General features: G+C 43.4%; 2 protein-coding genes across 3 annotated transcripts in view; both read right to left on the minus strand.

Annotated features, from left to right (window-relative positions):
* Positions 1 to 116: 116 nt before the first annotated feature.
* Positions 117 to 5,517, minus strand: fbxl3a (F-box and leucine-rich repeat protein 3a). The gene is made up of 5 exons (XM_030787094.1): positions 5,319 to 5,517; positions 4,074 to 4,434; positions 3,731 to 3,853; positions 3,462 to 3,633; positions 117 to 2,969 (listed from the first exon to the last, which is right to left on the minus strand). Exons 2-5 carry the CDS (start codon positions 4,431 to 4,433, stop codon positions 2,329 to 2,331), a joined length of 1,296 nt encoding a protein of 431 aa, XP_030642954.1. The 5' UTR covers position 4,434; positions 5,319 to 5,517; the 3' UTR covers positions 117 to 2,328.
* Positions 5,518 to 6,231: 714 nt separating this feature from the next.
* mycbp2 (MYC binding protein 2) overlaps positions 6,232 to 22,362 on the minus strand; it is a 61,944-nt gene continuing 45,813 nt past the window's right edge. The window contains exons 55-82 of one of the 2 annotated variants that reach the window (XM_030787141.1): positions 17,297 to 18,916; positions 17,000 to 17,169; positions 16,592 to 16,836; positions 16,326 to 16,493; positions 16,063 to 16,220; positions 15,567 to 15,766; positions 15,250 to 15,399; positions 14,978 to 15,138; positions 14,687 to 14,843; positions 14,150 to 14,374; positions 13,828 to 13,893; positions 13,299 to 13,538; positions 12,908 to 12,997; positions 12,687 to 12,767; positions 12,316 to 12,582; positions 11,779 to 12,062; positions 11,496 to 11,592; positions 11,146 to 11,265; positions 10,551 to 10,652; positions 10,289 to 10,417; positions 10,022 to 10,154; positions 9,773 to 9,876; positions 9,376 to 9,564; positions 9,164 to 9,271; positions 8,723 to 8,932; positions 8,176 to 8,283; positions 7,791 to 7,956; positions 6,232 to 7,560 (exon numbers count right to left, since the gene is read on the minus strand). In XM_030787141.1, the coding sequence (XP_030643001.1) occupies positions 7,445 to 7,560; positions 7,791 to 7,956; positions 8,176 to 8,283; positions 8,723 to 8,932; positions 9,164 to 9,271; positions 9,376 to 9,564; positions 9,773 to 9,876; positions 10,022 to 10,154; positions 10,289 to 10,417; positions 10,551 to 10,652; positions 11,146 to 11,265; positions 11,496 to 11,592; positions 11,779 to 12,062; positions 12,316 to 12,582; positions 12,687 to 12,767; positions 12,908 to 12,997; positions 13,299 to 13,538; positions 13,828 to 13,893; positions 14,150 to 14,374; positions 14,687 to 14,843; positions 14,978 to 15,138; positions 15,250 to 15,399; positions 15,567 to 15,766; positions 16,063 to 16,220; positions 16,326 to 16,493; positions 16,592 to 16,836; positions 17,000 to 17,169; positions 17,297 to 18,916 (5,864 nt within the window). In that variant the 3' untranslated portion in view covers positions 6,232 to 7,444. Of the gene's footprint in view, positions 7,561 to 7,790; positions 7,957 to 8,175; positions 8,284 to 8,722; positions 8,933 to 9,163; positions 9,272 to 9,375; positions 9,565 to 9,772; positions 9,877 to 10,021; positions 10,155 to 10,288; positions 10,418 to 10,550; positions 10,653 to 11,145; positions 11,266 to 11,495; positions 11,593 to 11,778; positions 12,063 to 12,315; positions 12,583 to 12,686; positions 12,768 to 12,898; positions 12,998 to 13,298; positions 13,539 to 13,827; positions 13,894 to 14,149; positions 14,375 to 14,686; positions 14,844 to 14,977; positions 15,139 to 15,249; positions 15,400 to 15,566; positions 15,767 to 16,062; positions 16,221 to 16,325; positions 16,494 to 16,591; positions 16,837 to 16,999; positions 17,170 to 17,296; positions 18,917 to 22,362 lie in introns of both variants that reach the window. The other variant, XM_030787140.1, reaches the window with a different exon arrangement.

Here is a 22,362-nt window from a genome sequence, read left to right on the forward strand (position 1 = left end):
TTGAAAGTTTCAGCTGCTATATGAATGATGAATGCTTTTAAATAAAAAAAGATATGTGTGTGTGTATATATATATATATATATATATATATATATATATACACACACACACACACACACTGTGTAAGCATACCCTTGATTAAAATCATTGTTTAAAATTAGCAGAGAGGTAATATCGCTCAACTGCAATTTATCCTGAACACAAGCAAAAACAGTTTTGTACACTTATTCTCAAACACTCCCGAGAGTTCACAACTTCTGCTAGAATTAGTGACAGTTCGGGCTACACATACCACTAAAAACATTAACATAAACCTATTATTACAAAAGCTGATCAATTAATAAATTATATGGATAATCAAATGTAATTACAAGGGTACAAAAACAGAACCACCTACCCAATGACAACTTTTGCTCTTGTATGAAAGACACCAGCCATCAGTACATGAACCTCAAACCCTGACAGAGGGTACAACAGAGTAATACATACATTTCTATTTATATCAACAAACACACAGCATTTTATATACAAACATATGGAACTTCCTTCTTAGAGGAAAATTTATAAGGCGTCTCACATGAATAATTCATCAAATCTCCCTGGGTTGGGGAAAAAAAAACAGGCTATGTGAGATTAGGTACAGTAACAATTAGGTTCTTTTTCAATGATGCAATGTAACCACTAGATAACTTTGAGCATATGCAAATGGCATAATCAGAAGATCCAAAATGTGGTTGAAACCAAGCGATCAAAATAGTTATTTCACCTTACAAATCGTATCTTCAAAGCAAAAACCTTAACACAATCTTAACACAATCCATTACTCATCATTCTGCACTTCACCCCTATCTGTTTGCTGCAGTCCTACCCTTTTCTAGATAGCAGAATGAAAGGGCAGATATTACCATTCAGATAAATTAAAAGAAAACCATTTACCCTAATCTTCTATGGACAATTACTGGCTCAAATGCTTATTTCAAAAGCCTTCTTCTATAGCAGATACTCTGGTTATTGCTTCAATACATTTTCAATTTGTTAGTTTTATTCTAGCAGAGACCGTATTGTTTTAAAACCATTCCAAAAAAAGAATACATTTCTTGCTACTAACCTCCAAACCAGTACAAAACACTCTTTTCACTACAATTTCTACATGTTATTTGGTATACGTTCAAGGTGCTTCAAGTATTTGAAACTGTTTATACATGTTACCAAGAAAATAATTTCATCTGGGGAATGGATTAACTCTACTGAAATGTTAATGCAGATATTCACTAAAAGACTTATCACAACATAGGCTGAAACTGCAAAAAGGCTGTACAATAACACACTTAGTCCTGCCACCATTCAATTCCCCCTATACTTTCCAAAGCATTGGAAAGGCCACTCTAACTTGAACATAAAACATTTTTCTTTTCCATGCTTAGTTTCAAGATCTGGCTTGTGGAAGAGCTGGTGCACTCAACAAAATCAAAATTATCATGGCAGTGACAAGTTCATGATGCTTTACTGTCTGTTACAGATGCTGAATAAACCAACACACGACCAGATTAGCAAATGGCTTTGCTCCTTCGGTGGAGCCACAAAACACACTTTCGAAAATCTGATGTTCTGAATGTTCACCGAACCACGTGACATTTCATTTCTTGTACATATCTTTGTTAATCACTGTGGTAAAAGTTGTGGAAGAGAAACAGTTGGGGAAACACAAAGATCCTTGATTTGTGGACCTTAACAAGACACATCTTTCACCACGTACAGAAAGGAAATGAAGCACTCCAACCCATCTGAGAATTAGATCAAAATGATCTGATCTAATTAGACATTGACTAGTTTACTACATTGTAGTGTCTGTATCAGGCTGAATAGCTCAAACATTATCATGTTTGTCTTTTTTTATATATATTTTCACACTTTGTTACATATATACATAAACAATCACTTCAATGCGGGCCTCTAATAGCACAACACCAATACCTTTCAAGAAAAGTGCATCATTACAGATCAGTACTATGCCCCAAAAACTCTACATATTGTAAGCTTGGGCTAGTATGCGTGTCGACAGAACACTTTCCCACATTGAATATTAATAGTATAAAAAGGGAGTTACCATCTGAAGTACAATCTATGTACAAAGCTAACAGCGTGTCTTTGAAGACAACAGAGAATGCTAAACTTAAGACTGCGAGTCTATTATACAAAAAGTATACAAATACACACAAAGCTCATTTCTAACTGCAGTGACAGATTGTCTTGGGGGGGAGGGGGGTAGACGCCCAGTCTTACACATGCTGCTGGCGTTGCTGACATGAAGTATGGTTGTGCTGGTGTCTACCATGTAGGCATCATGTCAGGGAACCAGACGCGGCCCAAGTGCTTGGACACCTCCCAGTGGATCTCATCCAGGCTGTACTTATGATCGGGGATGAGTACTTCCTCCATGATGGACAACTGCGAGAGGCGACGGCCACACATTTTGACAAACTCCACAAACGCGCTGCAAGAGACCTCGCATTCGCCCAGACCAATGGCAGACAGTTGCTGACAGCGCTCGGCAATGCGGATCAGCTCTTCGTCCAGCGGGCGCAAGCCGTTGGCGCACACGACCAACTCCACCAGTCGTGGACAGGTCATCCCCACGCGGCCAAGCACATCCTTACTGACCGAGCGGCCGAAGTAGAGGTGCGTGACGGGGATCTCGTCACGGAAGAAGGGTCCGAACTCATCCTCGTACAGGAAGAAGTACATAACCAGGTTGAACTTGGGCGAGTGGCGCACCATAGCATCCCAGCTGCTCTTCTTAATGGTATGGAACTGCTGGCCGGGGTTCTCGCTCACCACGTCGATTCGCAGGTGTTCGAGGTGCACGTGCTTCTCAGAGGAGAGGGCAATAAGCAGCTCATCACTCAGTAGATGGTAATTCAGTGCCAGTTCCCTCAAGCCATGGCACTGATCAGCCACACACAGGATTCCTACAACCCAACATAGTCATAAGACACAGGGCACCAGCCAACAGCCAACACAGCTTGGCAACAGTATGAAAAATAAATCTCAGATACAAGCTATTGCAATAGGCGGCAGAAAACTGAGGCCAAGCAGACAGATGCGAGAGTGGGATGCCGAGGTCCTATGTGACGTTCCTACAGAAGGTGTTGATGGAAAGCCTCTCAGAGTGATAAATCATGCCAATGCCTTTTATAATTCACCCACTGTTATGTTTATGAAGTTTATAGGGATCTGTTTTGTTAGTTTGTTAGTGTCCAACAAGTAATTGGACTATATAAGAAATGAACACTGAAAAAGATTAATTTTAGCCCTGAGAAGTCCTCTCGAATGCTTTGTGATTTCATGATGATTAGTTCCTCTCTATTTACTATATTCTGGTTCCATGCCTTCACCTGAAAACCATAGCTGGTTTCATACAAATTCCTACTATGACGCAAATGAGATTAGATAAATCGTACCTGCTGGAGAAACATGAGGACAGCTACTCATTTTTAACAGCTTCAGTGTGTCACTGTTGTTGGCCACCAGAACCTTCAGAGATGGGTCATCCACCGGTGTGTCATCAATCTTCAGCGAGGACAACGACTTGGAGTTTACAAAGACCACAGTCAGCGCAGAGATGAAATGAGACTGAAGGCACAGAGAGAGAAGAGAGTCACAAACAAAGTCAGAAACAAATTTTATTTTCTTATGGCATTTTAAATGCTGTCATCCTCGCGTAACCTGCCTTTGGTAACTCCATGAAGCTTGGCCGTGCCGTGGAGATGAGCCCAAGAGTCTTTAAGGAGCAGTTCACCAGCTGAGACAGGATGTCACAGGCAGCCTCTGCTGACTCTGTACTGCTGTCCACCTGATTGACCATGTTCCACAATCATCCAACAATTCCACAATCAAGGAGCAATAACCAGAGGATTTTGAACCAGCATCAAAAGGATTAGTCAGTAACCTCTGATTTGTGACACAGGTCACAGCTGATAATGCAGCTAACATGTTTACTAGCATTAATCAAAACTAGGATTCCAATTTCTTTATGCTAAAGTAAAAAAAAAAAAACAACATTAGAAACTCACCTTGAAGCTGACATACTGTAAATGATTAGAGTGCCTTTTAATTATCTGCTTGATAAGATCTGGATGAGTGGCCTTCAGATAAGAGGTGGCGGGCTGGTTTAGCTCAAACTCAAAACACCTCCAGAGCTCAGGCATGTGAAAGGCTTGGTTCCAGCTGCGGCAGACCTGAGAGGCAAAAGCTCGGTCCAGGAGAGGCAAGTACTGAAATACGTGTAGCAAGATCTCCTGAGGCAGACGAGCCCAGTTAGATGCCATATCATCGGGTTCTTCACTGTGATGTCGAATTTTCTTAGAACCCTCCATTGGTCCCTCGCAAGACGAACTGCTGTCTTCATTATCTCCACTCAACCCCCTTTTCATGCTGTGGGAAAGCCAAACACTAAGAGATCTGCTAAGATTTGCAACAAAGGTTTCCAAGAGTGACGTTTTCATACATTAATGTGTAATACTAACCGTTTGTATAGACATATCCTAACGAGGCTCACTTAAATTTACTACTCAGTGTTAGTGCAACGAGCCACTACTCTTGTTATCACACGAAACGAGGTTTGAAGCAAAATAAACAACTGTGGCTGGTTGACTTCAGCCCGTAGCTAGTCGGGAGAGCTCTTACTGCCAATGTTTCCAGCTTTTTCTCTAAATCAACCGCTCATTCGACTCGCCCTCAAGTCTGCAGTATAGCTGCTGAGAATGTACGTCTAAGTTTGCAGGTACATAGACTAAGATCAGTTAACTCTTCGTTTAATTGCCTGCGAACTAAGGCGTAGATTCTCGAGCTCATAGTTCAGCCAACAGTACGCATTAGTATGAAACACTAACACATTTTAGTTGACACGCTATTTCTAATGATAACCTACGCTCATAACAATGTTACCAGGCGTAGAATTTTATGTCACTTGCTGATAACCAACTGACGTACAGTTGTTTACTAACTACTAGCTAGGCAGTTAACTAGCCAAAATAATAGGGAGGCCTGAGACATGAGATGGCAGTAACTAGCCATTTAGCCCATTCTACGAACTAATGGGCCGGCCAAAGGTTTTAAGTTGCCACTACATTTAAACATGAGCAAAGCTGCACGAACTTATGGCTAGTATCCTACAATAAATATCTTAACAAATATAGCTTAGTTTGATTAAAGTTTCTATAAATACTAACGTGACATACTTGGCCATAGCTCACACACACGCTCAGTAGTTTCTACTATCTAACATAAACAGTATTAACCCGAAAATGTTCACGTACCTGGTTTATGTTTACAATCACTTGCGTTAGTTGGTACCATCGAATAAAATAATCACCGTTTGATCAACCAGGTCCTACAGTTGAAAAACACATTCGAGCAACCAAAATCACGAGCATTGGGAGTTAACTCAATGAGAACAGTTGTTGTTCAAGACGAATTTCTGATTTTCTTGACGGTCTATTTGTGTCGTCGGGTGACCTAATTCCTTCTCTCTACCGCGGGAGATTGTCTGCCCCCTCCCTGCTCTCTCTGAAAATGGCGATGATGTTGTGTGACGAAGAGGTGAATTGTGGGACATATTCAAATAAACTGTTGGAAATAGGATTGTCACTGTGGAGATTTATGAAGTTAGCGTCATGTCTGTCACCAACAGTCGGTCACTATATCCTATAACTAGGTAATAATGTAACGAGGTATATACAGCTACATTAGCTAAATGAATCAAATAGAGCAGTATGTGTTTAACAGGCAAAACTCTGTTTGATGGAGCAAGTTTCATTCAAATTTTATGTTGTTAGTATCCGCAGGCAATTTTCTACTTTATTCTGTGGCCCGAAGCAGATATTGTATTGAATTTTGCTGGTTTGGGATTGGTACTTTCTTACGGACATAACACAAAAAACAATAGTCCAGTCAGTGTCTTCACCGGGCGATGCCATGCAGCCGTTATTACTGAATAGTCAGTTAGTCTTGACCAAGCAGGTGGCACCACAACAGCTAACGAGCTCGCCGATTTGCAAGTACGACTGAACAGTGTCCAGAAACGTACCCCTTTGTTTGCAATTTTATGTTAGATTGTCTTATCTTATACCAGTGTTATCATTTATTATGACATCTCTGGAAAAAAAAAAAAAAGACTGAACAATGGTGTGATAAAAATACACAGGACCCATTGAGTATACCTTGCGAAACAGAACCTGGTTTATTACCATTTCAACTTCATCCACCACAGATATTACAGAGCAGGTTCACACGTACTTACATTTTGTTCTATTAGAGCAGCTGTTTCTCATACCCTTATCCCAACCCCCTCCCATATTCCCAAACCTCCTAAAAGAGGATCATCACTGATTCTCATTTTAAGTTTCTTTTTGATCTTTTTTTTTTTTTGGTGCGAGGGCTGGCCTCAAAGTATTTATGTGTTCAGTCCTTACATTACAGGGGTATAACATACTCACCTTTAATGTTTTTAAAAAGACAAAATGGGGTTTGTACCACATTATTCCAGTGTGGAGCTGAAAAGGGATTCACATCAACCTTCAGACATCTTCTAAGCACAAAGATGGTGTAACATTTTGCCAGGGGGGAAAACAACAGCATTTATCACTGTATAAAAATGTACAGTGGCTTTATTGACATACATTCCATATGTTTACAGCTGCAAGATAAGGAGGCACACCCAGTATTGCACTTCATTAAAAGATCTGGCTCAAAACATAACCCAGAATATCAAACAAAACTGAAGTGTTGAGTAGCAACGTTGGAATACACCTATTTTGGATACTATCATTATATACAAGATTAGATAAATCGTACACTATTTTCCTCTCAGACATAACATTCTTAACGGTTCTTTTAGATAACCTCAGAAGAATGTATTTTTTTTTTCACTTTCCGTCAAACCATGATGCGCTCTACAGTGGAGAATACTGTACAAGATTACGAAAAAAAAAAAAAGTCAGTTTACATACAACAATATCATTTAAATTCAATTTTAGGAAGCTGGAAATATGACTTCTCATGGGATTTTACTTTTTTACACCAAGTTCATCCACAGCTGTCATGAGTAGTTTACTTTAACTCAAATTTAATCTTCAATACATTTGATACACTTTCAGTGATTTTTGGGAGGTGCGCATTGTTTATGGGAGCCGAGGGTTACGACGGCCGCATGCAAACACGTCACAAAGGTTTTTTTTGTTTGTTTTCTTTTTTTTTTTTTTCTGGGTTTTCCTCAGAATCCAGACAGAAGCTGGACTCTGGTGCACAGAGACCTTTCACCTCTTCTGAAGAGCCGGATGTTTCCGGTGAGCCCATGCTCAGACTGGGCTAAAGCAGTAGTCTGCAGTCACAGCGGAGTGGATGAATGGGAATTCAGATAGGGACTCTGACAAGATCCTGCCGTTCAGAATGTATGGGCATTTCTGCACACCCCACAGCCCAAGGCAAATTCCTCTCCAGTGGGAGGGTGCACCACATGCAGGGGACATTCACTCCCCTCCAGCTGTTTACCTTTAGGACCTGCCAAGTAAAGATGAGAGACCAGATAAATATTTGACTTCATAATCCTTTACCTGTTTTTCTGGAAACATGGTTAACAGAAACAATGCTTACCTCTTGGGCAAAAGAAAAGATGTTGATGTTACTTACAAGGGGTATAAACATTACAAATGTATGCTACGGGGGAATACTATACTCATTGTTTAAAATAGGGTATTTTTTTCCACAACAGACAGGAAATTCCAGTTTACCAGCAGGGCAATGAGGCAGCTCCTCTTTAGGGACACTGGTCATCCTCTGAAAGTCATCATGACAGGCGTTGCAGAAGTGTGTGGTCCCGAAGCAGAAGAAAACAGCCACTGAGCAGCAGTAACGGCATTTATACTCCAGGAAATCAGTCCCGTGTTTAGAGCACATCTGTGACAGAACATATTTCTCTTAAATTCACATACATGTGCCATTCCAATGTTTTTTGTTGTTGTTGGGTTTTTTTCTCTTGACAGGAAAAAGGGGGATTTTTTTTTTTTTTGTGACAAGGTCACATGAGCGTGCCGTGACGAGCATAAAAATACATGCAGAGGCATTTTCATCTGAATACATTCACAGTCATCTGAATACTCCCTCCTCCTCACTGACCTGAGCTCTGGACACATCTGAGCATGCTCCACAAATAAGTTCACTGGGATCATAGTCGTCCCCTTGTCCTGCCTCCGCATCACAGCGAGCCTCTCCGCCAAAGTAAGCCTGTGAGAATGAATCATGCCACATACACACACTATCAGACTACTCAAGCTTAGAGAAACGACCTCCTCTCCTAAAAAAGTGTTCATTTAAACTGATTTCATTTTACTGTTTCTAAATTTCATTTCAGAGCAAGCAGGACAGGTCAAATGCTTTTGTGTGAAAACAGTGATAGTTTTTGTGCTGCATCTGGCTACGTCCTTTTCTGCATGAATGTCTTTCCAGGAATTATAACCTAATTTGCTTTTTGCATTTTTTTCCTATGTATCACTTCTATTTCAGAAAAAAACAACAAAAATGATTATTTAATGAATATAAATCCTCTTCAGGGTACTAATTTTGGTTAGCTGACAGTAGAAAATGATAAGTTACTAGTTTAAAAACGTGGTATGAAACAGAAATAGGGGTAGATTTTGATAAGAACAAATCAAGATGCTATTACCTTCTTGCACTTGTAGCAGACATAGTACGCATATCTATTCATGGCGAATCCAGCTGGGTCGTTGTGGAAACGAGCTCCAGGAGTTGTTATGGCCTCACTCTTATGCAGACCTTCATACTCAAGTCTCATTAGAGCTTTTCTCCTAACATCTTCATATAGCTCTTTGATGGGATCGAGTAGATCTTTTATCACCGAATGGTTAATTTTGTTCTAGAAGAAGCAAAAATATCAATGAAGAAGAGGTCTCAAAGGTCAGCTCAAGTGCATACAATCAAGACTGTGACTAAAAAAAAAAAAAAAAATCATATTAGGAGTGCATGGATACATTTTTTGATCATTTTTGCTGCTCATGCTCAGCTGCTTAGCGTAGGTGGACGGACTCTTCTTTACAGCGTTTATTTTAGTTTTGTATCTCCAGTGAGTGCTTACTAGATTACCCACCTTACAAATGGGGCAGGACATAAACCCAAAGGTTATCCTGGGCCCAAGCCAGCGGTTCTCTAGGACCCTGCGTGTGCACTGAAGGTGGAACACGTGGCTGCAGTCCAACTAAAGAACAGAGCAGAATGAGTAAAGTCAAACATTTAGGCTTTGTCATTTTAGCCGGGCCCCTAGCATTTTGCTCACGTCGTAGGAGTGGGAATACTGTGTACCTGCACAGCAGGGGCAGCAGACAGAGCCTCAGTGAAGCAGATCATACACATGTCATCAGCGTCCTGCTTCAGACAGCCGGTGTTCTTGTCACAGCCATGTAGGCAGGGCAGACATATCTCCTCGTTCTTCACGCCGCCGCAGGGATGGCCGCAGGCATGGGTCTTACTACAGGCCAGCTTCGCGTACTCCTACACACACCACATGGGCTTTCATTTATCAGGGTGACCGCAGAACAGCACAGCATGTCTAGTTATGTTATCTCTCTCTCTCTCTCTTGTTTCCTTTGTGTTACTAATGCTGCAGTTACAGAGTGTGATGTCTTATACAGAATGTACCATTTGGAAGAGTCTCAAATGCATTTATGCTTGGTTATGGATACTAAGGTTGTGTGTGTACCTGACAATCAGGGTCTGAGCACACACTGCCTACTGCAGAGAGCTCTGTGCCATTCCTGGTGCCACAGAACCGGCAGGCGTCTGAGCTGCTGGACGCCGGTTTACCTGAGAGACAGGAAGAGGGAGCTGTGTCATTTACAGTCACACAAAATAAGCCATCAGTGGTGACTGAAACCAAAAAGTCAAGACTGATCAGTATAACTGAATCCAATGCCGCTTCCATATAACGCGGCATAAAGGGGAAAGTCACCTGTATGTTCTCGGAACTCCACCATAGCTTTCATGGTTTTGGAATCAGCCAGCGCCATGAGCCAAAACAGCTTGGTTCTTCCACAGCCTTCATGCAGGTCTACCTTAATGGCCTCTTCCTCCTCCTTGAAGACCTGTAAACAGCCAGCCGGCATAAGTCAGAGGTCGTACTCACCCGGTCTGGCTCAGCTCACCTTCATTAACAAGGTTTAGTGAGATGTGCGTGACTCAGTGCAAATGACTCTCTTTAGGTGAGAGAGGAGCCAACCTGTCTCTGGTGAGAACGAGTGCGCCGGTGCAGATGGAGGAAACGGTCGCAGTCTGTACAGAGATTTCCACACATGTTACACAGGATGATGGCTGCGGTCTCGCCGTCGTCGTGGTTATCACACATAGGCTGTTGATAAACATGCAGAGAGTAAGGAGTCAAATCTCACTGTTTCGGGTGAGGGTGCTCTTATGTAACGGCTGTTTAGGTACATGACTATTTCTGTATTGCAGGTACAGAGGCAGGACAAAGTGCAGTGTACCATCTGTTTCTGCTGCCCATCCTTGCCCATCCAGCGGCCTGAGGACAGTCGGTCAACATGGTCCTGATCCAGCACACAGAGAGAGGCCAGAGCTAACCAGAGCTGTAGGAGATACAATAGAAGTTAAGCTTTATTCAGGTCTTCATCACAGTATGCATTCACTCAGTGGAACTACATAAAATTACCTACTAAAAGGCCTCTGATTTAACACAAGGATTAATACATATGGCATATTCAACATACGACTTTGGTCTAAAAATACAGGGAAATCCCCAGACTGTTTTTTTCTCTCCCCTCTAATCCAACACAAACATACCTGACTGAACTCAACTACTCATCAACAAGGCCCTGATAACTAGGACAAAGCATGCTAGTGTTAATCTACAACAAACTGTATGTTTTGATCTGATCTTGATCTGGAATGACTTTTATAGTGTTATAGATAGCTGTAAAAACTGACACACATCACGTGCTATTGATATCAATAAAGGGCAACACCCAACGGACCTCTGACTAACTCTACTTGCAGACAACGTTTAATCATAAAACACAGACCAGAAGGGTTGGGTAACATTAGGCTTGGTTTGAGTCATACCCGGGTGGTGGCAATGCAGCGCACAGGTGAGCGGTGCTCCTCTTCCATCTTAGTGAGAGCGATGATGGTTTCAGCAATGGCATTTTTGGTCACCCTGGACCAGGCATCTGACAGATGCCCCTGAGAATAATACAGACAGAGAATATTAGAGAATATTTCAAAATAAAGATAATCAAAAGGTGCATTATATTCTAAGAATCCCATAACAACTGTTGTAAATGTATTTCAGATAAATATGATGAGGGAAAAAAAACCCCAACAAAATGTGCAGGCTTGCTCAAAGCTAAGAAAAGACTTCAGTACAACGTTATTCAAAAACGTCTGAGTATTTAACACTCTTTAACACTCACAGCAGCCATGTCTTTGACCAGCTTAATGATGATCTCAGCAATCTGAGGAGGAGTGGAGCCCTTCATCCACCAGTGACTCTCCCCACGCCGAATATAGCTGTAAACAAATACGGTGCCAGAAAAGCAGAAAAATAAACACAGCCAATCCATGCTATTGTGATCACGTCAAGTGCAATTTTAGATTTTTTTTTCTTTAAATAAAGACTTAGTGAAGGCTTTTTCTGGACTGATGTGAGAAAATAAGGTCAGCAGAGAACCGGGGCTGACTGACATGTTCGCTGACCTGGAGTTGAAGATCATGGGCAGAGTGACTGTTGTTACTCCTTTGCCAGCAGCCGTGCCAGCTGTTCCCACAATAGTGGTGCCCTTGGCCTTCAGCTGAACAGTGAGTGCCTTCGCAATACAGCCCAAGAACATGTCCAGAATGCCCAGTTTGTTCCAGTCACCCTTCTCTGTGGAATGGATGATGTCACTGATGTCGGCTGGCGGCAGGGCTTTCACTCCTATGATGCTGGCCAGCCGCACAGGGGTCACCTCGGGAAGCACACGTCTGAGGAGTGATGTCACCTGTTTGCCAAAAAAGGGACCGTCGTAAACCAACAGAACCAGGCAAATCATTTCAATAGCAAGCCATGTCTGTGACATACAGATAGACTAGTGAGAGAAAAAAGCTTCAGGCAGAGTTTCCTCATCTTTTACATACAAATGATACATGATACGCTAGTCATAGACTACTGATTTATGGCCTTCTGCTATGGGGAAGTAAACTCTGACACAACTTTTCTGTCTAACAGACACAGACGCAGGCCCCTGAGGTTACCTGTCTCTGGACGCGAGGTGAGGCTGTGTGGAGCAGGGAGAAGAGATCCTGCAGCAGGGTGAGTTGCTGGGCCAGATACTGTCGTCCCACATTTGACCCACTCAGTGCCAACACCATGGACAGCAACTCAAAGCAGTATGCATCTGAGGAGGCGTCGTCATCATTGGGTTGGGAGTTTGCATTCTCCTTGCTGGAGATGGCGTGCTCCCATTCCTCACGCACACGCGTAGCCTCCATACGAATTGCTTGGACGATGTGGGCGCATACCTGACCAGAGGAGAGGAAAGACGGTCAGGTGTACGATATTCAGCAGTCTCTGGGCTTGGTTAACACTCCTAGGCACACCAAAGTTTATTACAGTCACTGCTTACCTGTTTCTGTAAGTTGGTCAGTTTGCTCCTGCTGAATATGATGCCAACCATGTGCTCCTTCAAATCTGCATCTGATGGAGCCTGGAGAAGTAATCAAAAGATATTCAGACTCACTGTCTGGGCCACCATGAGCTCAAAGGGAATAAATGAATGAATAAATAGTGAGACTGAATAATGAGGAACACGGGACTATGTCAGCCCTGGCTGACTACAATACTGACCTTGTCCTCACCCTCTGGAGAGGACAGCAGATTCTTCTCCTCCTGCTCTGGAGTGGGCTCAGCATCCCCACAAATCAGCTTCCCAAACACCTACACAAGCACATCAGCAAAACTCTTTTATCCATACAGAAATGTTCTCCACGTATGAGGGTTTGAATTTGACAGTGGGACCATGTACAGTTTGAAAACATATTTATGTATTAGAGGGGAGCAGGTTTGGGGGCTTTTTAAATTTAGGACATTTGTTTGGAAAATGCTGAAGATGCTGAAATAGAGGTACGTATAAGTTCTCAATTTCGTTTGCGTGATCATTTGACCTTACTCATGACATTCTCATGCACAATGGGCAGACTGATCTTTGGAGCCAGGCCGTGTGAGACTGAAAGCCTACCTGTGAGGTGATGAGGCGGAACACACGCAGAGTCTCGGCCTCACAGTTCTTCTGCTGGGCCACGCTGGCTGAGATCTGTCCGGCGATCTTGATGCTCTCGCCTTCCTTCCAGCCCAGCACTTTGACCTGCCGTACCCGCAGAGTGTTTTCTGGTCCCTTCAGCTCGATCTTAACCACGTGGTGGTCCCCTCCAGGCAACTCACTGGTCACCCAACCCATGTGTCTTGAGTCCAGGTCAACCTGAGGACATCACACAGATCAATGACCTTAAAGACCTACGGGTCAACCGACTAAAATGTCTTGTGATCTACATTTCAAAGCAGAAGCTAAGGGTTCAGACTTCATTATAAAGGACTTTCTATGTTAATTATCTGGTTTTTGCCTTGAAGCTCTGAAAGGTCAGCAGATCCACAGTCATGTGCCATAGTTGTCTCTTTGATCAAATCATTAAAGGAAGTCGTAAAAGTGTAGACTTTTTTCTTGTATGTTCCTGCATCCTTACAAGTGGGGCAATATTTGAAGGCCATACCTGTTTAATTCTGCAGAGGTCTTCCAAAGCCTTTCCACAGAGGAACGTAATGGATGTCACTTTGTTCTAAAGGTTGAGAAACAAGTGTCAGTGAACATGATACAATAAATCAGTTATAATGTACTATATCTTATGTATTATACACAATACATTACACAAGACTAATACGAAAACCCTAATGTTTCAACATACTTTGACATTCCTGATCTAGTTTAATTTATAATAAGAATAAAGAAGCCTAAACTCTACCACACTGTTAAAAAGGCTGAATAAACAGCCAACAGAAATTTGGACAAATTGTAGTCGGCAGTTCCAAACTCACTCCAATGTCCCGGGAGTTGTCCACATGCACAGACACATAAGATGCGTTGATGCCTTTCACACAGCTAATAGTGATGCTCTTGGTTTTGTTTTTGTCCTCATCCCCTGACTCCCAGAACGTCTCTGTAGAGCCGTCAGTCAGGCTGCCAATCATTGCTGGCCTGCTGGATGTTTTTATGTCCATCACACTAGTCAGATCCTTCAGGCAGGTCACCAAACACAGCTCCTGAAATGACACATCTCATTTAAGTACCACTCTATGATGCAGAGTGTCCCCAACAATTTGGGAAAATGATCCTTGTCTTTAGCAACTGTAGAGGAGATTTGAATTGAAAACAAATATGAAGTATCTGAATGACCTCTGAAACCAACAATTTGAAAGGATGTGTGAAGAGAGGCAATAACGGTCACTGGAGCTAACATGACTGAAATTATTTTTCAATCTCTATCATTCTTCAAATACTTATGAATCAAGTCATCTAAATAATGCTCTGGCGCTGGTGAATGAAAACGGGTCATGACCATCCTGGGGCTTCACCTGATTAATGGCTTCATATCCCGACTGCACACTGATGTTAAAGCTCTCCTCACTGTCCCCATCATCTGACTTGGACAGGATGTTGTTAATGTGGTGAAAGACGTTACTCTGATGTAGGAACTGGTGATCTGACTGTTTGAACTTAAGGCTCCAACACCTGTTTGCAAAGAAGAGAGGAAAAAAAAAAAATCAGAGAAGTGTCTAGGCTAGCATGAGACACTATGTCCTTGACTGCAAATGACAGGTTTTTAGAACACGAGGCCAATAGTTTAGAAATGGCGTGTGTTGTACCTCAGAGCCATCTGCTGGAGAGAGCTGCCACTGGGCAGGGACATCATGAGGTCAGAGATGGTTTGGAGCAGACGGTGGAAGGTGTGAGGGAGAGGGTGAGCAGCCTCACCAGCAATGACAATGTCAGAAAGAGGGTGCTCACATACACCAAAATCCTTCTCCTGTAGGAGAGCACACAACACAATAACACGTGTCAACTTTTCCCAACGTTCGGAATGAGAATTAATTTAAAAAAAAAAAAAAAAAGCAGCAACAACTTCTGCGATCTATACCTGCTCTACATTCTCCTTATTTCCTTTGTGTTCTTCATCTTCCTCTTCCTCAGGCTCAAAGGGAGATGGGGTCAGAGAGGCCACAAAGTGCCACAGGATGTCATGGAGGCAGGTGGTCTGAATTACATTGCAGAGCAGCCAGTTAAAAGCCTGTGGAAACAGAAAGGCAAGAAATCAAAACTCATTCAACAAGCAGTCGATAATGTCATTAAGCACAGCCTCAATGGAAAATACAAAGGAAATCTCAGTCTGAGTGGACTGAATGTCTTAGGCTGACATAGAAAGCATTTGTCATCACCAGATGGGAGAGCACTAACCTCCATTGCAAAGACCCTGCAAGCTGACTTGCGTAGCGCATGTTTCATAGCCACCTCCAGACCCTCCAGGTCATGATGCTGAATGACAAAGGCCAGAACTGGCCACTGGAAGTTTCTTTCACCCTTACTGAGAGAGCCATGGGCAGAGATCAGACGGGACAGCTCTGGAGATGGGTGGCGGAGAAGAGACGAGCCTACTTCTACAGGCGGAAAAATGAAAAAGTGAGAGTCACTGTGCATCTGTTCTAAGATATCAGTGTCATCAATTAATGTAAAATTCCAATATCCAGTTGTTGTACTGAGCCAATCGGTCAAAATACTATGAGTGCAAACTCCAAAAGAAAGCCACAAGTTAACCAGTAATTATCAAGAAATTAATTAAAAAGAAAGACTTTTGTAATTTATACGGCAGCCACTGTCATTAGCAACAGGAACACTGAAATTAGTTTTATAATATAGTCAGCTTTGTGGCATTCATGCATGGGCATTAACGTACCAGCGTCCCCACTGTGGACACGTCGCCTGGGCACAGCCTTCACTCTTGCTGGAGAGGCAGAGTGCTGCTTGTCATATTCAGAGGCCACCACTGAGTATGAGCGCTGGAACACTGTCCGCTTGGCTGTGTCGCTGTCCGTGATGGGGCTGGTCTCCAAACTGAAGGAAAAAAAGAATTTGGAGGATATTTTTCAAACCTTTATCTATATGTTTCAACTGTTTCGAGAGGACTGTGTTGATGGGTACAGTGATCTATTATTATACCTGGGGGGCATGGACTTCATGTTGCTCTCAGGTTCCTCAAAAACATTGGGACAGGCATCTGGGGTGACTGATATATAGGGAGCCGGAACAGAAGTTGACCTCAGGTAACGCATCTCATCCTGAAACAGGTTATCATCCTGGTAGGGCCCAAAGTTCTCTGTGTGTTGCCTAAAAACAAGAGATGATTGTTAATATTTACCATTTACTACTGCCCTTGACAGACCTTAACCGTATGCAAATGAACTTGGTGAGTGACAGTAACGTACCGAGCCAAGGTCTGTAAGTAGAGGCAGCCAATCTTGTTTGGCAACTCCTCAGACACCCCTTCTTTTAGACTGGGGAGATGGGCATGAACTGGCTTGGGCGGGTGGTGGCACAGCATGCTGGGCTCAGCAGCACTGCTCAGGGACAACAGGAACAGGGCATTGGCACGGATCACCTGGTGAGCTTCCATGGTAGGCAGTGCCCGTGGCGTTTTCACCTGCAAGGGTTTCTTTCTGGACTGTTTCACCTAGGGCCAAGGCAAACAAGTTTCACCAGCTGTCTTTTAGAAGATCATTTTCACACAAACATAGCTTTAATATGTATCTATATTGTTGCTTTTAATATGAAAAGTATCTGGGGTTTTTTTTTTGTCATGTAAGTGAAACTGAATTTGTGTAATGAAGCAGTACCTTCTCCCTAGCAGCTGTTTGTTTCTCTCTCAGATACTTCTCCCTGCATCGGTCACATACCAGGTACCAGGTGCTTCCTCCTATACCTCCATCACCACAATTACCTGCCCATCCTCCACAGAAGTGTCCGATGCTGTTATAGCCCTGACCGCCAGCATAACGGCCACAGCCTGAGAGGGTAAACACACACACACACACAAAAAAATGTATCACTACTTCATAATATTGAACCCTTCACAAGCAATGTTTTACAGAGGACACGTCCATTCAGCATAAACATAAGGAGAGGTTTCTCACCTGGATGGGCTTGCCTCATGTGGTAGGTGACGGGATATGGATGAGACTCCCCACACAGCTCACAGATGGTGTCCTTCTCTGGGCCTCCCATGGCCAACTGTGCCATCTCCCCGAACAAATTTCCCCGTGGTCGCACCTCTGCCTTCTCCTTCTTCTTTTTCTCCTTCTTGGCTTTCTTGCTGTCCTTCTCACTCTCTTTCTTCTTGAGAATAGCACTGGACCCTGGACTGGGGAAGATCATGTTCTGTGTGGCTGCTTTAATGGTTGCCATAGAGATATCCTCCCAGAAAGCCACCAAGTGCTGGAGTGTGAGGGGCAGGATGGACTTGGACCTCATTGAGGATTGACTGGTCATCTCGTAGGAGACGGCATCTCCTTTGCCGTCTTCACACTTCTCTGGCAGCGGTGGTTCTTTCAGCATGGAGAGCACTTTATTCTTGTTGATGCTGCCCATCTTGGAGATGTCAGGCCCATGGGGCGAGATGTTGAACATGTTGAGGGCTGAGGAGATCTCCAGCGAGTGGCGATTCTTCAGCTTGCTTTCCTTCTCTTCCAGACCCTGTTGGCAGCTGAGCGAGCTGCGGATGGGGGCGTGCTCTTTGGTCAACTCTGGGTTGAACTTAAGGAAGGAGGAGCAGGCCATAGCATCATGCACTATACCCTCATGCCAAAGGAAGGCTGCGAAGACAGCGCGGGCACACTCCGCTACTGAGGGTGACATGGCCTGTTTGGCAGGCTCAGTGAGCCGCATGCTCTCACCTTTGAAGAGCGGCCCCGATTTATCTTTCTTTGGCCGCACGTGCCTGCTAGACGTCTTGCGGCTCACTTTGGGCGAGGAGCGGCTTTCCAGCTCCTCTTTGACTGGGGCCTTACCGATGCTAAAGTGTACTTTGGAGGAGCCCTCCTCAGCATTGCGCAGCTCAGCATTTTCATCATTGCCTCCATCGTTGGTGAGCAGGGCACTGGAGGTGCACACCTCCACCACTTCAATGTGGAGGTTTTCCTCAATCACATGGGGAGAGGGAGCTCGGTTTTCTGAATTACTGCTACCCCCTTTTGCTTCTTTCGGAGGAAGTTTTGGTTTAGGCGAGGTGGACCTGCCCCTTAGAGGCTCTGTGAGGGGTACTTTTTTCTTCCTCAAAGTGTCAGGATCCAGGGTGTAGGAGTCAGATTTGGACCTTTCCCGTGGAGGGTCCAGATGGACCTTTGATGAAGGGCTGACTTTGGGAGGTAGATTCTTGTCTTGGGGAGAGGAAGAGCGTGGGGAGCCGGTGCTGGAGGGGCTGGACCTGCCTGAGGTGAGGCTCTTTTGTTTGGGCGAGGAAGAACGGGAGCCTGGGTTAGGAGACTCAGCCCTGAGGCCTGAGGTCCTGCCGTCAGCCTTCAAGGCCTGCAGGGTGTTGTGGTTTGGAGAGTGTGAGCGACCATGGGAATCAGAGCGCAGTTTAGCTGTATCTGACTTCAGGATAAGGGCCTCACTGGCAGAAAGGCTGTCATTGGTCTTGGTTTTGGCGGCGTCACCAACTCGACTGTTGCGACCTTCAGGTTTCGGCGAGCGGCTCTCCTGACGGTGCTTTGTCGCTGGAGATATGGATCGCCCTGCCAAATTCCCTCTATCACCTGCACATCATAACACATCAGTGGTTACCAGTGTAACGATACCTTAAAAAGCACTCACCTCATTCAGTTTTCTAACATTTAAATATCTGAAGGAAAAACAAATTAAGCATCAACAGATACATGAAACCTGGAGATCAGAAGGAGAGGGGGAAAAGGAAAATAAAAGCAACATGAGGGTCCAAAGAGATATGCAAAAAGAAAATTACGGGGAAAGAATGAAGAGTCAACAAGAATGCAAACATTCAAATCCTGGCGAGCCTGTGTACTCTAATAAAGAAATATGTCTTCGATAGAACGAAAAAAAAAAATTCTCCAAGTTGCATGATGCAAAGCCTCTCCTTTGCCATTAATGTACTCAGGAAATAGAGAATGTTTTGCAAATGCCTCAGACTGCAAGACACCTGGTATCCCAGAACACATTACAAATCATTTACCATGTCTAAGGTCATAAGGAGAACTAAATGGATCATGGGACAGCAGATGAGATGGAGCCCATCCCTGTGCTGTGTCTCCAGGATGGTCCCAGGAGATGACATCATGCATTACCCACCCTTTTGTCTGAGAGCAAGAGATGAGAGAGCGCTGCCTGGCCCGGCCGCACTGCTTTTGTGCACACGCTCGCGTGAAGCAAGGCTGCGTGATGAAGCATCTACAGTGGAAAACAGTGGCAAGGAGAATAAGCAATAGGGTTGAACTAAGGGGGAAACCGTCAAAGAGAAAGGAGGGGAGAAAGAAAGCGAGAAAGAGATTCAGAGTGATAGGCACAGAGGAAAAAAAGAAAAAGGCAGTAACCAATGCACAGGAAGGATGACAGACGGATGACAAATTCCTGGACAGAAGATGAGCCCGTACAGAATGGCTGAATGAAGGGTTTTCAGTTGGGCTTCAGATGCATGAACACAAACTGAAATCATCGAAGCTGAGGAAAACATCAAGATAACTGTCCTTATTATTAAAAGCGTGCCAGTTTTATTGTTCTATTTCGCAGTCCATTAAGGTATTTGTGGCAGCACAGGAGGTTTGGTAGTCTATTGTCTTATCCTGCGGAGCACAGTTTAGAAAACAAAGAATGGATGACTGAATTGAAAGGAATCACATACAATACGGAGGAAAAATAAATACAGATAACTGTAAAGCGCGAGGTGGGTAAAACACCTGACACAAGAAAATACACAAGCAACATCTCCAACAGCAGCACAGCGTAGAGTAACACGAGTGTTAAAAACATGGACTGATGTTAAAATGGTTACGTAATGAGGAGGATGTGAAGCAGAGTGTCACCGACTAAAATAAAGGCCAAAGCGAGTATGGAAGAAAACAAGTGTAACAGCAGAGTGCATACACCTGTATGACATGAAATAAATCAGGAAAAAAAAAATACACACACCCGCACACACACACACACACAGAAAATTAGACTTAAAAACATAAAAAGCACTTGTGCAAGCAAGCAGCGCAACTGTCAGACACATGGACAGACTTACTCGGAAGCTGTGGTTGCGGCTGGGGCTGCTGGGAAAGGGATTGTCCAAACACAAATGGGCTGTGGACAAGGGAAGAGGGAGGTTTGGCGGCTTGCTCAAATACGGAGGGAGCTGGGAGGAAAGGCCCAGACTGAATGGAATTCAGTATGGCACTCAGGCGGTCACCTGCAATGTGGAAGACAATGGGAAGACTATAGCTTTTACCATCCTCCAGAGGAACCATACAAAATGGTACAAAATGGACGGGGGGAAGGGGGGGGGGGGTGTAAGTGGGTTCACTGAACTAGCATAGGAGTAGAAGGGTATTTTATTGGGATTGGGGGGAAAAGGGGGCCTTGGGTATTTAAGGCCTGTTTATTAGGTTTTCAGGAAACTCCACACCCAAGCCATTTCCATATCTAGCCTTTCAGGCCGTGGACAAAGCATTGGCGTTAACCACACTTAAACAACTCTAAAATTATGGAACAAACAATAGTACAAGTGAGTCAGCTGGGGGTTACTCCTGATGACATACAGCTGCCATTAATAAAAAAAAATGTACTTCAAATTTCCACATAATAAGTGAGGGTATTGGTAAATCCTGGACTGCCACCAGTGTGCAAGAAACACACTGGTGGAGACTAAGGTAACTTGCCCCAAAAACATGTAAAGTGAACTGGGGCAGAGAAAAAAGTGCTAAAATCTACCATTATAATTACTATTCTTACAGTAATAATCATCTCTACTACACTATGATATCAGAGCAATTCTTCTTTAGACTGATCCAGAATATGGTGGCTGTACAGAGAATCCACTGAGCGGTGGTCAATAAGGTCGCATGGAGAGAGCCATGTTTTTGCCCATGCCTTCGACTGAGAATGGGAGAGCAAGTAATCTGTCATTAAGAATGACTGCAGCACACAGAGTCTTAACCATGCACACAATGATGCCTCACATAGCAGTGATGTTAGGCATGAGACAGAATGAGAAGCATGCAGGACACACAGTCATCAACACAAACTACATAGTTTTAAAGGAATAACCCTTTTTTTTTTCACCTCCAAAATGAAATGACTGTTCTTATCTACCCAGTTTTTATCTTTGTAACTGCATGCGTATGACTGAAAGTGATTGGTAAGCATGGATACTATCTTTAAAAAAGAAAAGTGTGCTGTTGCTTATTAACATGATTAAAAGCACATCATAAAGAGAAACATGTAAATGATTGAAATACCCAAGGTTCAAAGCCTTAAATGCTCTCTATAAAAAACAATGAAAGTACATAGTGCATAAACATAGAACATTCTCTCACTTCCTCATTCTCAAAAAATCTGAAAAAAGCTCCGTGTGTCTCACACACTCACACACTCACACACACACACACACACAAATGTAGAACAGATGGATGGAAGCCAGTTTTGCTACCAAAAAAGACCTTGAAAACTTTCAGCTGATGTGATACCAAATATCCAGATACACCTACTGAAAATTATTCATGCCTAAAAAACTACCCTGCAGGTCATGCAGAATGTAAATTTATGCCACAGCAGCACAGCATTTATAAGGAGAGAACTAAAGACAACGAATGCCTCTGACCAGATAAGCCCTAACTCCACAAATACAGACTTGCCTGAAGTTTTCAACACATATCAACACCTTCAACAGAGTAGCACATTCTCTCTCAAAACCATGTGGTTTCCATACAAATAAGTATTATCAAATTAACAGCAAACATGTCAGCACGTCAGATACAAAAAGAAGTGTTGTAGGAGAAGTTGTGGGAAAAGCCGTACATGTGGATGTGCAGCTGACAAATGAGTCAATACGGTTAACAGAAAATTGGAAAACAGACGTCAGAGAGAAGTGAAAGAGACAGTGGACCAATGGCATGTTGTACAACCCCCCAAGACATTTCACTAATTCCCATAAATGAAAGCACTGTTTTAAACTGCCAAAAACAAAGTGCCATTAAAAGTTAATTTG

Source organism: Chanos chanos, chromosome 10, assembly GCF_902362185.1.
Source record: "Chanos chanos chromosome 10, fChaCha1.1, whole genome shotgun sequence".
Classification (NCBI taxonomy): domain Eukaryota; kingdom Metazoa; phylum Chordata; class Actinopteri; order Gonorynchiformes; family Chanidae; genus Chanos; species Chanos chanos.

Bases quoted from the DNA above. Each gene is read 5' to 3' on its own strand.
- fbxl3a (XM_030787094.1), bottom strand. From the start codon at position 4,433: ATGAAAAGGGGGTTGAGTGGAGATAATGAAGACAGCAGTTCGTCTTGC. The intron at 3,634-3,730 runs GCAGGTTACGCG...CTGTGCCTTCAG, and splicing joins GCTTCATGGAGTTACCAAAG to TCTCATTTCATCTCTGCGCT. The intron at 2,970-3,461 runs GTACGATTTATC...GTTGGGTTGTAG, and splicing joins TCCTCATGTTTCTCCAGCAG to GAATCCTGTGTGTGGCTGAT.